An 18,380-nucleotide genomic window follows, 5' to 3' on the forward strand; every position below is an offset into this window, starting at 1 on the left:
TTCTTACTGTTCAAAGGGAGTTTTCTCTCCTCCACAGTTGCCAAGTGCTGCTCATTGTGGGAACTGTTGCGTTTTCTCCGTAATATTGTGAGGACGATGTATGTTGTGATTTGGCGCTATAAAAATAAAAATTGAATTGAATATTTCAGTTTAACCATAAAGTTTAACATAAATAACTATAAATAAAAAGTAAACACAAATACAACCAAATGACTGGAGCTTTAGAAAATAAAAAAATATTTTGCTTAAAATGTAACATAAATGCACATTATTTTTCTGCATTGTTTATTACTCTGTACAATAAAAAATGTCATATTGATAAACATAAGCGCGGATACCTATGATATGTCTGTGAAAGACTATTATCGGTCAATATTATTGGCTGGGCTCTATTTTTGATTCATGTTCTATACAATGAGGCAGCATATTCTGCATGAATATCTATTGGTAGAAGACAATGACGCATGTGTTTAAGCTGATTAATAGACGATGTTCCAAAAACTGCTGGCATAAGAAAAAAATAAATAGTTTTAAAGATAATATGAAGCCATTATATTATAAAGAAAACCAAAAAAACTGTAAGTTTTTTAAATAATAGAGGAAGACAAATCAAAGGAAATTTGACTCTTGAAGTATAAAGATAAGAAGCCTTTAATATTACGCTTCTGACAATTGCCCAAACACACAATCACATTTATGAAGGAAATGTTAAGTCTATAGTGTCGTAATATAAAAAATCACAATGGCCTTGAATGTATTATGAAAAATTTAACCAATTTATTTGCTTAATTTGACTTTTTAAATTCGAAATTAACCAAAAATCATCTTAAACTTAAAAAATAATAATCGTAACGTCTAGTTTACTTTTTTTTATTTGACCAATTTATTTGTTTGATATGACTTTCTTAACCCGAAATTAAAACTTTATCTCTCAAAGAATTATTTAATTTGAGTCTTTAGTTAATGCGCGTGTCCGCCCTTAGTGGGACTTTTATTTTGGAAGTCATCACCGGAAGTAGTGCTGTGGTAGGCGGCTCGGTCTTCCGGGGCCGGGCAGCAGCGGCGGTACTCGGTGCTCCGAGCACTTCTCGAGTTACTGCTACTTGTACCCGTCGGAGCACTTGTGTGCTGTCGCCGCCTGCCACCGACCGGCCTTTTTCACGGGAGCTCGGCTTTGTCGTCGTCGGCGGGATGGAGCTGGACAAAATGGACGAGAACGACTGGCGGTACCACGGCGAGGGGAACAAGAGCCTGGTGGTCTCACACGTACAGGTGAGTCGGCTAAGCTAACGCGAAGCTCGTCCGCCCTCGCGCGCCACAGACCGAGTCCAGCTCGGCGGAAACTTTCCTCCTCCTCGTCCGCGGAAGCGTTGCCCGACGCCCCGCGGCTGCAGCAGCCCGGTCTCCGCCGCCTCGGTGCCATTGGCCGGCTGCTCGCTGCCGTTAGCCGACGTTGCTAGCCGCGAGCTAACACGTCCACACGTCGGTCCATCCATCGACGAGTCCCCTCGCACGGTGGGAACAACTGCTGGAAGCGACGTCGCGTGCCTCGACGTCACTTGTCGGGTTGTGTCCAGGCGGGGTCGCAGACTGACGGTGTTGTCATGGTGATGTAACCCCCCCCCCCCACAGAGGAGCAGATGTTGCTGAGTTAGCCGTTATCAGGCTTCCCCGGGTCCCCCCGTACCGGGCGGAGAGTGACGTGGTACCGGGCCGGTGAACGCTGGACTGACCTGGGGCACGGTGTTGCGTTCACTGACCCCCCCGTTAAAACAAACACCTGTGGCCGTCTCCTTCACGGAACCAGCCCGGTCGTCTTGTTGTTATTGAGCAATCGGATGCGTTCACATGGCAATGTTGTAACCGACGTGGTATCGGTTCACCACGATGTCGTGGAGACAAGTTGCCGGAGGTTGATTCACTGGTTGGTCGACTAGTCGGAAGTCAAGGATCGGCAACTCTGTCGATGACTGGTTGATCCCGTTTCAAGCAGCAACACCACAACTTTTCCCCCATAAATATGACATTTGTTGACATGAAGGCCATCGAGTCGCGACAGGACACAGATTATCTTAAGAGTTCCGAAGACTTCGCTATGGGTGTGGACACTCAGAGATCCAACCTGTGGCAACTAGATATTAAAAAATTATTCAATATTCGTCTGTTCGTGTCTTGATCATGGAGACTGTTAATATGAAAATTAGGGAACACAAGACTTCCAATACCCATATATATATATAATAAATATATTATATTATAACACTAACCCAATATATATTATAAATAGACATTTATTTTTACCTATAATGTGAAACATAAATGCACATTTAAAGGCTCATATCAGTTGGCCGATAATATCGGTCGGGCTCTAAACATACCGTCCGATACAACGTGTCTGTTAAAGGATTACATCGGACGATATTATCGGCCACCAGATATATTGGTCGGGCTCTAGTAAAAAAACTACATTTACAAAACGTACAAAAATTTGACTCTTACAATAATTAAAACAAAGGATTAGTAAAGAGCACATCACACACAGGGGTGGAATAAGGACTTCCTTGACGGAAACAATTACGCAAAAAAGGAATGAAAAACAAACAAGTGGAATGCATTTGCTCAACAAGCCTCCGGGCTTTTCTGGAACACGATCCAGAAAATGTTGCCCCGCCCGACTTCCGGGAAGAAGTGCAACAGGCGAGTCACCGAGGTGCCACAGGCTGCCCGTGCCACTACTAGGATCTCGTGTCACTCGCTAAGTCCTGTCATCGACGCGTCCGTCGAACACAGTGTCACCAGTGAACTTAGTCATCTGTTGGCTCATTGATGATGTCTGCTCTGTCAACATCATATCAGGTATATCCTCTTTACCTAATCCCACGCTGGTGTTGTCTTTAATCCGCTGACGCAGTCACAATGTGTTGAGTGTTCTTCTCACAGTCGACGAACACTAACAGGCCAACAAAGGCTTCAGTCAGAGTTTCCGCCGCCCCGCCCCAGACTTCGCAGAATGCATTTTCTGTTCCAGATGCGCCGCGGAAAAACCATATCAGTATTTTTTGGTCTTAACTCTTCCCTGGTCTGCCCCTCCGTCCTCACAGCTCTCCAGAGTTCTGCGTCTGCTCAAGTATCCGGCCGAGGACTCTGAAAACCCACCGCAGGTAAATATGAGTCTGTGTGTTCGAAGCGGAAGCCTCAGCAGAACACGTGTCACATTATGGGAATGTTTAGCTGTTTGCTTGTTGATCACAATTTAGTCGGAGTGCAGTAGAGATGCTCGCAGTTCATTCGTGCCCGTCTTCTGGGCACTGGAGGTAACGCCGGTAACGCCGCACAGCTGCGAACCGGACAGGAGTTACACTCCTGCGGACTTTGGGGCGACGCAAAACAGACCACCGGCGTATCAGGCCACATCTTGGATAGAGACTTGTGTATATTGACTGAGACAATTGACTCAGGGGTTAGTACAAGTACGTGAATCAGTGTCGTGGCTCCACAGGACGCACCCACAGCGCTAGCAGCAGCATTAGCATTAAACACAGCGGTCAACAGGTGTGTGGGATGCAACAGTTCATGTATGTTAGACTGAGAAAGAGTCAGACTGTTGTATAACCACAGTCTGACTGGTTGTTAGAATGACTAGGTCTGCAACTAATGATTATATTCACCGAGATGAAGTTTTGTTTTGTCCACCCACCAAAGATATTTAGTTTACTGTCACAGGGGAGCTCTTACTAGAACCTGTGAATGAAATAATATTATCAATAACAACACAAACAATGGTAGCGGCACCAATATCGGTAATAATGCTGATAATAAACAAGAGGCTAATGAAATAATAACAAGGATAATTCTATAGTTGAGTGGTTGTGGCAGATCTGGAACATACTATATAATATTGCTGGGTCATAAGAAGTTGGTTAGCGGCATGCTTTGTGTTGTAATCTGTGATCATGTCAACAAAGACAAATTGAAAAAAGAAAAGCATGAACATGAAGAGAGGTCGTTGGTTCATGACGTCCGAAGATGGCATCTGTATCCGTGTGACTGTTTCAGTGAACACAGTGATGCCGACGTGTTGTTTTAGTGAAGACCGTCTCCTCTGCGATGTTCCTCAGAGTAGAAAAAAACAATAACTCTGTCAATATTTGCCGTTGCATCTCAGAACTGGTTCTAACCTGCCTGTGTTTGACCTGCAGACACCGGAGCAGGCCTTCAGGCAGATCCAGAGCATCGTTGACTTCAGCTCCAAAGTGATGAGCAGCCTCCTGGGAGAGAAGTTCATCCACAGCGGGGTGAGACTCTGTTTACTCTCGGTCAGGTTTTACACACTTCTATTACTAAGTTTGAGTTTCAGCTTACAAAACACTAGGAGAGTTCTCAGGGGATTTAGCGTTTTACACACATCGTGTTGTCTGACTCATGACAGACGCAACGAAAAGGATCATTTCATTTTTAAAAAGATTATTTCACAGAAAGTTTCCTCTGATATCTGCAGGTTTTATCTTAGGTTTGGTAACATCACTTCTTTCTGACTTCAGAGTTTTTTCATTTTCCAAACTTGTAGACTTCATCCTCAACTGACGCCAATAACATCACTTGACGATATTTATCAGATTAAAAATACAAAAATCTCCCTCTGGAAGCATAAAAGGCTTAAAGCAAGCGATTTGGAGAAAGATTGTTTGTTGTTGATTTGTTGACTGCACCGGTCGGGGCTCGCACCCGCAGACATGGGTACGTGACACGGACGCGCTAACCACGAGTCGTAGCGTCTGTCGCACCATTTATTTTGTTCTCTCAATTAACTGATATTCTTTTTCGGCGCACACACACAGAACCGACAGCTAACTCACCGTGAGGAAATATTTGCTGGATTTCATAAAGTGTGTTGGATTGAAATCGCTTACTGCCCCTTTAAATGAGGGCTGTAGCAAAAAAGTGAGCTGTAGCAAGAGATGTAAATGTGAGGAGTCGTCTTTAAACCTGAAACATACAAGTACAAGTAATGAATACAAGCACATTAATGACAGACACAGTTGAATGAGTCTGGGAAAATTTGCAACACAACCACCGCATATTTTAATATGACGCAACACTGTGAGCGTACAGTATGATGAGTATTGTAACAACCACACCCACCGTTTTCTGTGTTCGCCTTCACACCCGCAGCTTCTCTGTCTGTGTCTGTCTGTCTGTCTGTGTGTGTGTGTGTGTGTGTGTGTGTGTGTGTGTGTGTGTGTGTGTGTGTGTGTGTGTGTGTGTGTGTGTGTGTGTGTGTGTGTGTGTGTGTGTGTGTGTGTGTGTGTGTGTGTGTGTGTGTGTGTGTGTGTGTGTGTGTGTGCGCTTGCGATGTTAAACCGACTTTGGTGCTTGACATGCAGCAGATAACAGAAACAAAGACCCATGTACTGTACGGACATGCTGTGATTGACTTCCTGTCTTTTATAGGAAGTGGTCAAACTGCCGCTGGAGTTTGTGCGACAGCTGTCGATCAGAGTTCAGCATCAGAGACCAGGTGAGACGGATTTCAGTCGTTTGTGTGGGAACGCGTCTGGGTTTTACAATCTGTTGAATTATCAGTTATTGCATTTATTGATCATTCTGAAAATGTTCCTGTGTGTGTGTGTGTGCGTCAGCATGGCGTTGTGATAAGGTGATGGACATCTACAGTGGCTGTGCTCTCTGTCTGCCCAACCTGACGTCTCCAGCTCTTCACCAGCCAACACACACTCCTCCGCTCTGCATCGAGATCAAGGTACACACACACGCACACAATGTAAAAGGGAAATGGCATTGTTTCCGGGAAGAGAAACACATACACAATTCATTTATTTGAGTCCATTTTAAAAACATTGATCACTTTCTGAAGCTGATTTTTATTTGAGTTTTTCAGCTCGATAATAAAACTCCACGTGTTTGAGACGTTGCTCTTCCCCCTGACAAGTGGCCACAGGGAGGAATCTGCGCCTGTGAATGTCACCGCTGTCGAGCAGAAACACTGAGCTAAAGCAAGGAATCACATGAGTGTGACTGTGGGTGTGTGAGGATTATTCAGCTGCTGATGTAGTTGTGTGTATTCTGTTTTCAGCCCAAGTGTGGCTTCCTGCCGTCCTCCAAACACGTCAGCAAGGATATCAAGACCAAAGTGTGTCGCTTCTGTATGCACCAGCACTACAAGGTAACGACCACGGCACAGCACAAACATACAGTACAATAAAGTTCAACACAAACATACAGTACGAACAAGTACAACACAAAGATACAGTACGAACAAAGTACAACACTAACACGACTACGGGACAAGCGACCGACCCGCTGCTCTGAGCTCTGCCTCAGTGTTTGAAGTCCAACACGATCTGGTTCTGCGCAGCCGTTAACTCAACGTTTCTACAAACGTCTTCGCGATAACAAGTCACGGATTTTGACTCTGTCGACCCTCGACCCTCGACGTTCCAGTCCTTCTCGTTCTCGTCACGTCAAGACTCGCAGCCTGAGGACACACATGGACACAGCTAACGGTCTCTCAGGAAAGTTTTTTTCCACAAAGAAGAGGCTTGAAAAAAAAAAAAAGAATTCAAGAAAGTTTTACAGCTACAGTCGGAGTTGGTGCGGTTGATTTGTAAATATTTTAAAACTGGTGCTTTAGACATTCGTTGTATTAACATTCCACTAAGTCTTTTGCTTCAACTCACTTCAAGCGCCAGAACACGGTCAGAGGCGTGTTTTCACAACAGATTAGGAGATTTGTTCTGTATTGATCTCAAACGGAACACGACCTGCATATTGAAAAAATCATCTGGTTTCACTGGTGCGTGTGACTCTGAGTCAGAGTGAGTATATTGCCGACCCAGAAACAAACCTGCTGTGTTGACTCGGATCACATCCGATGTCAAGTTAACGTCGGTTCTGTCAATAACTCGACGGAAAGACAAATACGAGACGTGTCCTGGATGTGCGCTCGTTGGAAGCCGCCATCGGAGGTTATTTGTGAGGGAATTGAATGCATCAGATACATATTCAACAAACAGCCTGTGAATTTAAATATTAAACGACTTGGATAAGAAACGATGAACTTTATCGTAGTTTTTGTTTTGTTTAATTACTTAAGTCTGTCTGACATTTCATTTGTTTGTATCCTGTCTCTCTCTGTGTCTGTCTCTCTCTGTCTGTCTTTTTCTTTGTCCCTCTCTTTATTTCTGCCCCCCCCCCCCTCTAGGTGGCCAATGGGAAGTGGAAGAGACGCAGTCTGTACTGTCCTCTCGACCTGTTCTCGGGGTGAGATCACTGCTGCATGAAGACGAGTTGAACTCAAACAAACACTTAGGAAGAGTTTTACAGAAACACAAAAAACAAAAATTAGGGAAATTTCTGTTTAAATTCTTGAAAACGGCAACAAACAAATCCTGTGTCTTGTTCCTCATGTTCTGTGTCGGTGAGTTAACGTGATGTGAACCTGCACATCTCCTAGTTGTTAGACGACATTAGACAATCTCTTATAACTCTGTCCAGCACATGAACATCCTCTCCTCCTCCTCTTCCTCCTCTGCTGCTCCGAACTCCACCGTGCAGATTCATCCTCTGATAAACATCTTCTGCAGCTGAACACGAAGTTGTCTGGTTTCTCTTGTGTTGTTCAGGAACAAGCAGAGGATGCACTTTGCCATCAGACACCTCATAGAAGAACCTCAGAACAACTTCAAAATCTTCAAGGTGAGAGTGAGACGTTCCCGCCTCCACCCCCTTTGCTAACTCCACGTTACCACATTTAAAACACGTCACCGGCCATCACTGTTTACACCGGCACGCACATGCCCAGTGTACGTGTGACCGGTCACATGATTTGTGTTTTCAGGGATTAAAACTCATACGGAGCTGAAACACTCGTGTGGACGTAGATGGTTTTTGTTTTAAAACTGGTCGTGTGGATGAGGCCCGACTGTCGTGTGAAACCTTTTGTGTTTGTGCGCTTGTGTCTTGTGACGGTTTCGTACGGCTCGTCTCTGTTCACCGTTTGTGTCGATAACATTCCACTTGTATACAGTCCTGTTTTCAGGGGCACTTACTGGTGACCTTTGACCCACCGCTCCTCATGGGAAGCATCTCTTGAAGCCGCTCGGGGGCCAGACTCCATCTTTTTTCAGTTGAAAACTCATGATCTGTAAACTCAGACTGAGAAATAAGCCTCACATAGACCCCTCTTTGTCATCACATGAATCTCTCACAAAAGCCAGCTCCATCAGCAACACAATGTCTTCAAATTTAAAATGTCCCTGTGCACAAGCCTGAATAGTGTAACCAAAAAACAACAAAGGTTACTGTCGGAATATTGCGATATTGAACCAAACATGGTAGAAGTGTACATTTCAAAAACATTATAAAATCATCTGTGGTGTGAAGCTGAATTCTGAAGGGCAGACACGTTAAACGACACCGACCTCATTTGTCTTCTGGCTCCCACTGCCAAAGTGTTTTACTTGTCTGAGACGAATCTCCTCAGAACAAGGAGTGTGGATTTTTTTTTTTGTCCCGTCACTTAAAGAACATTGAAGTCCTCAGGAGAGGAATCTCTTTGAACAGAAGGAATGAGCGAGAGAAACAGAGAATGAAGAGCACTCATTTATACTTAAATGTATGTATATATACTTATATATATATATAAATATATACTTATGTAACTGCATCGGGCTTCATTCCACCTCTATGTGAGATCTCAGGTTGCTGCAGGTGAAGCTGTGAGATCTTCTGCTTCAGCATTTACACTCTGAAATAAGTTATATCCGACGAATCGTTCACAACATTTGTCACATTTATTATGATAGTGACACTGAGCAGCCGCAGTAACCTGTCTGTCTCTCTCCCTGTCTGTCTGTGTGTCGTCTCCCTGTCTGTGTGTTTACAGGGCGGTCAGTGTATCTACAGTAGTAAAGAAGGCAGTGACGACTCCATGGACCTGAACTCTCTGCTGCATCATCTCAGACCGTACTTCCTGTACGGAAACAACAGAATCAACAGTCACGTGACCGGCAAGGCCGTCGTGAACGACTTCATCCAGGTCAAATGATCCACACGACACTCTAATATCTAAAATGTACACATTACTATATGTACTGTGTAGTAGAGCTGGTAAATACGTTTTAGAAACGTGCAGTACCTAATACCGACACCAGAAGTCGCCAACGATCCTTCTCATGCAGTTTCAGGGTACTCAGAAGTTTTAATTTTTCAGATGTGAATGTCAGTGAACTGTTTTTTTAAATTAGCTGGAAATTAATTTGACAAACACAGAGTTGAAGTTGATTTGAAGTTGAGATCTTTACCTGCTGGTTTGACTGAACTTCACTGAGTCTTGATCCTTCAGATTTCTTTGTATTTATGAAAGTTTTTTTTGTGTGTGTGTGTGTGTGTGTGTGTAGGTGCTGGTGAACGCCCTGCTGAGCGGCGGAGGAGGAGATGGAGGTGTGGTGACGGACAGATGTGGAGAGGGGCGGAGCTTCTGTGAAGCCAGTCTTTTCAACAAGGAGAGGATTCGCCATGGTGAGAACCCGAGTCCACTGATCCGATCAGCGGAAAACTCACTAAGAAGTTTAATTTACTTGTTGAGTCAGTTGTGTGTGTGTGTGTGTGTGTGTGTATAAATCCTAATATTAATAATGAGCTCTGTGTTTCTTTAAACACACAAATAAAAAAACGTGTTGTAAATACACAAAACAAAATCACTTATTGTCCAGATTAGAGCTGCAATGATTGATGGATTAGTTGATCCACAGGAAATATGCAACTATTTTAATACTGAATCAAGTTCTGTTTGTTTTGTTTTTTAAAGAGAAGAAAAATCTAAAATCCTCTATTATTTGCTGTTTCTGCTTTTTTGGTTTTGGAATCTATGAAATCATTTCTTACAGACATTTTACAGACTGAACAATGAATCAATAAATTCATAAAGTAATTGTCATGATTCTAGTTGCAGCCCGTGTGTCTTGTACTAGACTCTGAATAGCAACAGTTACCATCAGTTATCAAAACTCTTAATAGAACATAATTCATGTTTTGTTCCTGTTTCATTTTCTCTCTTCACCCTCACGTCACACACGTGCAGATAAAACACAGTTTTATTTATCCTCACAGTGGATGTAGTTCATCACGTGGGTGGTCACATGTTGTGTTTACTTCCTGGTGTTGATTCTGATTGAGATCACAGACCCGTCTGATCCGAGTGCTGCCTCTTTGTCTCGCTCCTCACACAAAGGCTTGTCTTGTGCTGCTGCTGCTTCACTGATAAAAGGGAAATGTGTCGTGACATTTGAATTTGTTCTCTGTCTGTGTGTGTGTGTGTGTGTGTGTGTGTGTGTGTGTGTGTGTGTGTGTGTGTGTGTGTGTGTGTGTGTGTGTGTGTGTGTGTGTGTGTGTGTGTGTGTGTGTGTGTGTGTGTGTGTGTGTGTGTGTGTGTGTGTGTGTGTGTGTGTGTGTGTGTGTGTGGTGCAGGCTCTCAGGGTCTACCCAGCGACAGTGTCTTGTCCAGGATCCTTCAGACTCAGATGTTGGACACGCTGGACATCGAGGGGCTTCATCCTTTGTATCGCCGAGTGGAGCAACACCTGCAGGATTTCCCCAAGGAGAGGTAGTTCAGACGGGCCAGAGGGGGAAACGTGTGGATCTCGTTCATCAGCTGCTCTCTGACGTCACTTCCTGTGTGTGTGTGCGTGTGTGTCAGAACTCGTCTTCAGATCGACGGGCCGTACAACCAGGCCTTCCTGGAGAAGCTGCAGAAATGCCCGGCGGAGGACGACGGCTCTGTGGACTTCGCCGTCGCCAAGGTGAGACTGTCGGACAGCTTTCTGTCTGTGGGAAGATTTTAACGCAGTTTAAATCATCAGTATAAACACTGGGTTTGTTTCCACACACATGTTTTTATGATCATTTTACATTTGCGCATTTAAAAAACAGTGGAAGTTTTTTTTTCTCCGTACTGCTGAGGTGGAAATGTAGATTTTACTCACTGGTTTAACCTCTTAACTTATAGACTTTTTTTATAGATTTTTTGTGCACAGGCCAGAAAATAATTTAGCTTAAATAAAAACGTCACTGTTCTCCAACCTGTTTGAATATGGTCATACCCCAGTGTCCTTTGAAAGATAAACCTTTAAATAATATTGCCAAAAATAGAGGAAATATAAGACCTGTAGAAGTTCTTTTGAAAACATGGCGTAGCTGCAGCCACACATCTGAAGAAATTCAGAATCAGGAGACTTGGAGCTTTCAATCAATATATGATTCATCAGGATTATGTGGAGACACAAACCAAAATGTCCTGACAGTTGTGCGAATAACAGTAATCAGCATTTTCCTTTAATGTTTTGGATAGAAACCTACAAACTCTCCTGAAAAAATCTGTCACTGGAAAATCAAAGACTTTCGAACTGAGGTGGAATTTGTGTCCCAGAGAAAAAGACAAAATATTCTGCCTGGTTAAAATCTCTCTAGTAGCGGCAGTAGAGGCTCAGGGGAAAATAACAAAGTGACATCATCACCATCTAGTGTTTATTTGTTTGTGTGTCATTTTATTACACGAGTCTCTGCTCAGACGTTCACCTGCCTGCAGGTGGCAGCACATCTGACCGCTGTACGCTCTGACCTCAGGTTCATCAGTACCGCGTTGCCATGACGGCCAAGGACTGCTCCATCATGGTGGCCCTGGTGCCCGGCCCCGAGGAGGAAGAAGAGGAGGATGAAGGGTGAGCGTCTCAGTAACTGAAACAGAAGATCACGAGTTTGTCACACGAAAAACAAAACTATTAATGATGAAGATTGTTGTTGTTGTTACTTGAACGGGCAGCACGGAGGTTTGTGCTTCAGTGTGTAGTACCTTATAAGAGTCCATCAGGTGGAGCCAGACATCAGCTCAGACTCTTCTTCCTGTTTATTAATCTTCCTCCTCCTCCTCCAGTCAGAGGTGGCTCAGAGACTTCCTCTCCTCCAGACCTCCTGCCTTCTCCTACTCCGTCTCCATTTTGGATCTGGATCCAAAGCCGTTCGACGGGATCCCTCGCCAGCTGCGTCTGGACCAGAGGATCGTCTCCTGCTACTCCAGGACGGGCGCAGCGGCGCCGAAGGCCTCGCTGCCCCCGCCGCCGCCACCGTCCGCAGAGAGGGACGACTGCACTCTGCTCTTCCACCCGGTGTGAAGGCACCCCCACCCCCCCACCCCCCATCCCCGAGCGGAGCCAAGGCGCCCCCTTGTGGGCAGACACTATCTAATGCCAAGCGAAGGCCTCCTCACAATGAGGAGAGAGAGACAGAGAGAGAGAGAGAGAGACGCCACGTCGATTCAAAAGTTCTAGAATATTTAAAGAGCAGAGCTGTTTATTCACTGCAGCACTTTCTCCTCCACACTCGGCTCATGACAGGAATCGACCTCTGGTTCCTGTTGATGCTCAGCCCAAAAAAGAAAACACAAATCAGCGTATGAATCACCAGGCGTTTAAACGACTTCCAGATTATTTTCCTTATGAGATTCAAAGAGCAGTGGCGATGTCTCACTCCTGTGCGGAGGCGAATCCCACGGTCGCTGCTCGGCTCTGTCACGGCTCATATTTATGAGAACTCGTCACGTCACCCGCTACGACCTCGGTTCTTTCTCTTGGTGACGAGGGTCGAGGTTGAAGGATCGGTTCACAGTCAAGTCTTGAAATTGTTGTCAGGCTCACGGATTCACGTAGAAATTGGTTTGATCTTGCTGTGATCATTTCAACCGTCCGTCACGAGATCGTCGCCTCACGCTCGTCCAACGTGACAAGGGGGAAGTTAATGAGGCTTCAGCGTTTTTGAGATGGTGTCTTATCAAATGAACAGATGTCAACAGTCTTGTCATACGACACAGCGGCAGAGGGAAAACAAAGAGGAAATTTGTGTCTCAAAAGAATTGAAACTAGTTTTTAATCATGTCCCACAGAATTAAATCCGTGTGGCAGCAGCTGATGAGGGAGGAGTCAGGTCCTTCTTCCATTCCACCTGTTGGCAGCTGAAGCTTTATGAGCGACAGTGATGGATCGATTACTCAAAACATCTTGTGTGTTATTATGTGAAGTGTATGGAAACATGGTCTCATATGTTTGTGTCTCACTCTGACTCTGGTTGTGTCACGTGAAAGGAAACATGAAGGTTTCATTTTTAAAGAGGGTTATGCTTATGATTATTATCATAAAGAACAGCAGCCTCTCTTGTTTCATGTAACCTTCCAGAGGTGCAGTATTTTTTCAGTATAAATTTCCTCCTTTGTTTTTCCCTCTGTGCCAGATTTTGTTCTAAAAATATCGACTCACTTCGTCTGGACACAAACTGCCGAAGCCTCACGTTCGAGTTGTGTGACGGTCAAAGTGAGGAAACCAACATGGACGCTTGAGTGTCGTGAACTCGTCCTTTAACCTCCCGATGGTCGGTTGTTATGGAAACAAAACTTCTGGTTGACAATTTTTTATTTTATTTTTATAAACGTGATGGGGTGAAAATTGGGTTGTCAAGATACGTGTGTGTGTGTGTGTGTGTGTGTGTGTGTGTGTGTGTGTGTGTGTGTGTGTGTGTGTGTGTGTGTGTGTGTGTGTGTGTGTGTGTGTGTGTGTGTGTGTGTGTGTGTGTGTGTGTGTGTGTGTGTGTGTGTGTGTGTGGGGGGGGGGGGGGGGTTCCAGGTTGTTTAGCCTCAGCGCGTTAACAGTTACCTTGGTTACAGCCACAGGAGGGAGGGAGGGAGGGGCGGAGTCTCAGCAGACGGTCGTAGCCGCTGAGACCTTTCCTGATCCTGTGATTGGATGGTGGAAGTTTTTCAGTCTGATGGAGAATTTTCTGCTTCTCTCTGTCGTTTGTGGATGGTCAGTCAGAACGTAACGTCAAAGCGACGACATGAATGGCTTTTTTTTTTCCTCCTTAAAAGTACACTAAACAATTTTATTAATCCAGAAAATAACCAGATTAATTGACGGTAAACGTTAGTTTCGGTGCTGCAGCGTTTTGTTTAGTCGCTAAACCTCCATGAAGCAGAAGCAATGACGTCACGACGGTGATGCGACGTCCTCTTTGACTGAAGACTAATATGGCGAGAGCAGGGGCTGCTGGGTAACGGACGGAGCGTCGTGCTGCTGCCCTGCTGGTTGTTGTTGTGCCACAAGTGGCTTTTGTCGTGCGTTCGTCTATTTAATTTTTTTGTCCATGTGCCTAAATGTTCTGGTTGAACTGGAGGACTGTGTGTGTGTGTGTGTGTGTGTGTGTGTGTGTGTGTGTGTGTGTGTGTGTGTGTGTGTGTGTGTGTGTGTGTGTGTGTGTGTGTGTGTGTGTGTGTGTGTGTGTGTGTGTGTGTGTGTGTGTGTGTGTGTGTGTGTGTGTGTGTGTGTGTGTGTGTGTGTGTGTGTGTGTGTGTGGTGATTCACTTTGTTACAGGCTGCGTTCACAGCTCAGATCTCCAGTTCGTCTCCGTTCACGATGACATCAGATCACGCGGATGCAGCCTCGAACTCTCAGTACCTCCAAATCCTGACGATCCGAAAACCGAAGCGCAGCGATGCGTTCAGGGGCGCTGGGAGGTTTCTGAGGACGGTGATGTCATCGGGTGGGTTGAGGCTTGTTGAGCTTGACCCCGTGACCACGCCGTCCTCTTGAACCAGCAGCGCTCGTCGAGGCTTCGGATAAACTGGTAACACTTGACTTTAGTTCCTCTGTTTACAGCGTCCACTCTCCAGCCTCCGTCGGCCAATCAGACGTCTGAAAAAACAAATCACACTACGAGGCCGAAACCTCAGGCGGTGGAAAAACTCCTCCACACTCCACTCGGCCGTGTTCTCCCTGGAACCCTGTCAGGTGTTGTTGTCAAACGCTGATGAATCCAAAGAGATTTTCATGGCAACAATCACAAACTCAGTTTGACCTTTGACCCTTCACATCACGGCCACATGTCGACGTCCGTCTGAGGTTTTGGAGAAGCGACAGGCTGGAGAGTGAACAGCAGTGAAATGAACCAACCACTGATTGTTCTGACTGTTGAAATGAAGACGCGGTGATGCAGCAGAGGCTCATGGGAGTCGAGGGGGCGGCGGGTCGGGGGTCCGAGGTCTGGACACGATCAGCAGCTGTTTGAGGCTCAAGCTGCGTTCATGTCACGTGGGATAAATTCTTATGTTTATAATTTAAAACAATATAATACTAAACATTAAAGTGACATTCAGTGATTGATCTTCCACAACAGGCCGACGAGAAGCCTCTGGTTTTATTTGTTTTGGTTCAGTTTATTGGAGCAGAGTTTCAGGCGCTGTGTAACAATGTTTCACTTGTTCTACATGAACACAACAACGTTTCTAACACAAACTCAGGTTTGACTCTGTCGTGTCGACGTAGAACAAAGTGAAAATCACTAACAAGATATCTTATTTTAACGAGATATTTTGGTTTTCTATCGTGTGCGACAACTAAATGCGTCAAATCCAGACGAGAGAAACTGGAACCTGAGACTTTTTGGCCTTTTTGCCAAAATAAAACTGAAAAATGTCACAAAAAATTGTTTGCAGCTCTAAAAGATATTTTCTATTTTTTCCCCATACTTTACAGTAACTCCCACGTGAGATGAACATTTTCTTAAAGATAAATCACTGACGAGTTTGAGTTTCAACATTAAACGTTCTGAAAGTTTTTCCAACATCTCCAGAGACAAAGAAAAAAAAAATCTGATGAACAAAAGATTTTTAACCCGTTTCCTAAACACAAACTGGAAAAAAATAAATCCATTATGGCGAACGCAAATGTTACATATTGGAAAATAAATTCAAACAAACATACCTGATATCATTTTAAGATTTTGTTGAGCTGTGTCCAGACCTCTGACCTCGCGGCGTCTAATTGGCCCTCCGCCTCCAGCTGCTGCGTGCGGAGGCGTCGCAGCCCGGTGACGCCGACAGACTCCTAATAACTTACGTGTGTGTAAATAGCTGCGAGAAGAAAAACTATTAGAGAGAAATACAAAGGCGACTCTGCTGTTTGGCATTTTGTATTTAAATTATTTATTTTTGTAGATTTTGACCAACGAGCTCTGCTGTTACAGCCGTCACAGTCACGCTCTTTCTATTGAATAAAGATTTCTAAGAGACTAAACCGTCGCTGTGTGTGTGTTCACTTGATTTACACGTAGTTAATGTGGAAAAGGAAAAAAAAAAAAGTCTTGAATATTAAAAGCGATGCCCTGGAAGTTTGATCAGGTTTTATCTTTGTTCTGATGTCACGTCCGTGTCCTGCGAGAGGCCGACCGCCCTGATGAGCGACTCCACGGCCGCTTCAGGTCCCAGAATCCTCAGCAGGCTCTGAAAGGCCTCGGCAGCGCCGCCTACAGGCTGAGAGGGAAACAACTGCAGCGCTGCAGAGACACGGGAGCAAACATCATATCATCATCTCTGTACATTTTACATAAGATGCATATTAACAGCTATTTTATTTTCTAATCATTTCTTGTAAGTTTCATGGAAAGAACCAATAATTAAATCTTTTTTTTCTCTGATTAGAAGGAAATGAATTTGACTAGTCGATAATAGAGTATCAACCGAAACTTAATCTGCAAATCTTTTGAGGATTCATTGTTTTAGTATTTTTCTTCAAGCAGAAATGTTTCAGATTTTCAAATGTGATGTTTTACTCAGACTAAAAATGTGTGGCTATTTTAAACTGATGATTAAATAAATCAAATTTTAAACTTTGAAACAACATTAAAACAAATTTTATTTTTTAAACAATTACTCTTCTTGAAATTCAAACAATTTTCTAAATGGTTTTTTTTTTCTGAGCTGAAGAAACTGACTTAATGGTGCATGAAACCGAACGTATGGTTCCTTATGAAAACATTAAATCTTAATGTAATATTTCAGTTTTTTCTTTCAAAATTTTTTAATCCAGCTTCCAGGTGAACTGACAAGAGGAGCATCTCACCTCTCTCTGGGATCTTTGTCAGCAGGTTGATCTTCGGAGTGACTCCACCTTCTCGGGAAACTTCCACTGACCAATGGATAAGCAGGACGCAGCTACAGACACAAACGCAGATTTATTAATACAGCCCATAATCACAACCCGACTCAAGGGGGTTTGTTGAAAGATTATATTCATTAGTATATGTATAAAATATGACTGATTCATATCATGAACATGTAGATGGTTATTTACCCAGGAAGCTCGGGATGATTCAGGGTCATGACCTCTGACCTGTGGCCTCCTGGCAGAGAGACGATGGACGGATACTTCTCCTGCAGAGACACAAAGTTTAATCATATTAAGTTTAGAAAGTTTGAACATCGTCAGTGAGTCAACAGGATTATTCAATTATTACAGCTAAATTTATGTGAAAAAAGTATTTTCAACATGTTTCTTCTTTCAGTCTCGTTGATTTCTGTAAAACCTTATTGACAAAAATATTATTTCGGTACTTTAAGATAAGTTTGGACCAAACTAACAGTTGTTCATCAGTTATTTCAGGGCCAGTAGGCGGCGCTACAACATCTGTTTAATAACCTGAACCCTGTTTGCCTCATTCATCTCTCTCACACACACACGCGCACACACACACACACACACTCTCACACTCTCTCTCTCTCACTCACACACACACACACACACACACACGCACACACACACTCTTTGGCTCCTTCTTGTTTTCATGATGAAATATAAATGGAACATTTGTGAACTTTACAGTCAAAACAACAACAACAACAACGTGGAGTAAAAGATTCAACTGAGCTCAGGTTGATCACAAAACAAGATTCTGTTGATTCTGGAGAGAAATCTGATCAGTCTGATGATAATTAAATAATTAAATCTGATTTATTTTACTGCTTCCAATCAACACACACACTTTACTTTCCTCTGCTGTGTTTTCACAAAATTTTACACCTTTTTAAGAAAACTGTGACTACAAATATAATTTAAAAAAAAGGTTTCTGCATTTAAGACTTCTTTAAATATCACATTTCATCAATTGACGATCATTCATTCATGTAACGTACTGAATTTGTTTCTTCAGCGACACAAGTCACCGTGGACCTTTTGAAAAACAGGTTCTGGTTCTGACACTCTGTAAACCTGGTTCAAACTAAACAACAAGGCTTGGGTTCATTTCAGCGGCTGCAGTTTGTCTCGTGTTTCCATTATTTTGTCCACCACATTGAGACCGGCGAGCAGGAAACTGAAGAACGGAGATTCGTCTGATGAACTGTGGATCAGCAGAGACGTCACGTCGGGTCGAGGATCTTCTCTCTCGTCAGATTTCGTCTCATTACAACGAAGCAGAGGTCTGAATTTCTCCTTCGCCTTCGTTCTGGGGTCTCAGTCAGAAAACCAGTGACACTGCAGCGGGATGT

The 18,380-nt window shown here is 43.9% G+C and overlaps 2 protein-coding genes across 4 annotated transcripts in view; one reads left to right on the plus strand and one right to left on the minus strand.

Annotated features, from left to right (window-relative positions):
• Nucleotides 1–1,023: 1,023 nt before the first annotated feature.
• ippk (inositol 1,3,4,5,6-pentakisphosphate 2-kinase) lies at nt 1,024–16,131 on the plus strand. 2 transcript variants are annotated; one of them, XM_035631078.2, is made up of 14 exons: nt 1,024–1,272; nt 3,102–3,161; nt 4,200–4,295; nt 5,452–5,518; nt 5,640–5,758; nt 6,092–6,181; nt 7,220–7,278; nt 7,641–7,713; nt 8,903–9,055; nt 9,417–9,537; nt 10,486–10,621; nt 10,715–10,817; nt 11,641–11,735; nt 11,952–16,131. In XM_035631078.2, the coding sequence occupies exons 1-14, from the start codon at nt 1,192–1,194 to the stop codon at nt 12,256–12,258; spliced, it is 1,560 nt and encodes a 519-aa protein (XP_035486971.2). In that variant the 5' UTR covers nt 1,024–1,191; the 3' UTR covers nt 12,259–16,131. The 2 variants fall into 2 exon arrangements, with proteins under 2 accessions (XP_035486971.2, XP_035486972.2); XM_035631079.2 differs by having other exon boundaries at nt 1,026–1,272; nt 11,948–16,131.
• The window catches only part of LOC118309218 (centromere protein P), an 81,775-nt gene continuing 79,418 nt past the window's right edge, over nt 16,024–18,380 (minus strand). For both annotated transcript variants that reach the window (XM_035631083.2, XM_035631082.2), the window contains exons 7-9: nt 17,188–17,267; nt 16,957–17,048; nt 16,024–16,390 (exon numbers count right to left, since the gene is read on the minus strand). In XM_035631083.2, coding sequence (XP_035486976.1) covers nt 16,239–16,390; nt 16,957–17,048; nt 17,188–17,267 — 324 coding nt within the window. In that variant the 3' untranslated portion in view covers nt 16,024–16,238. The remainder of the gene's footprint in view (nt 16,391–16,956; nt 17,049–17,187; nt 17,268–18,380) is intronic.

The sequence above is a fragment of the Scophthalmus maximus genome, chromosome 6 (genome assembly GCF_022379125.1).
Source record: "Scophthalmus maximus strain ysfricsl-2021 chromosome 6, ASM2237912v1, whole genome shotgun sequence".
NCBI lineage: Eukaryota > Metazoa > Chordata > Actinopteri > Pleuronectiformes > Scophthalmidae > Scophthalmus > Scophthalmus maximus.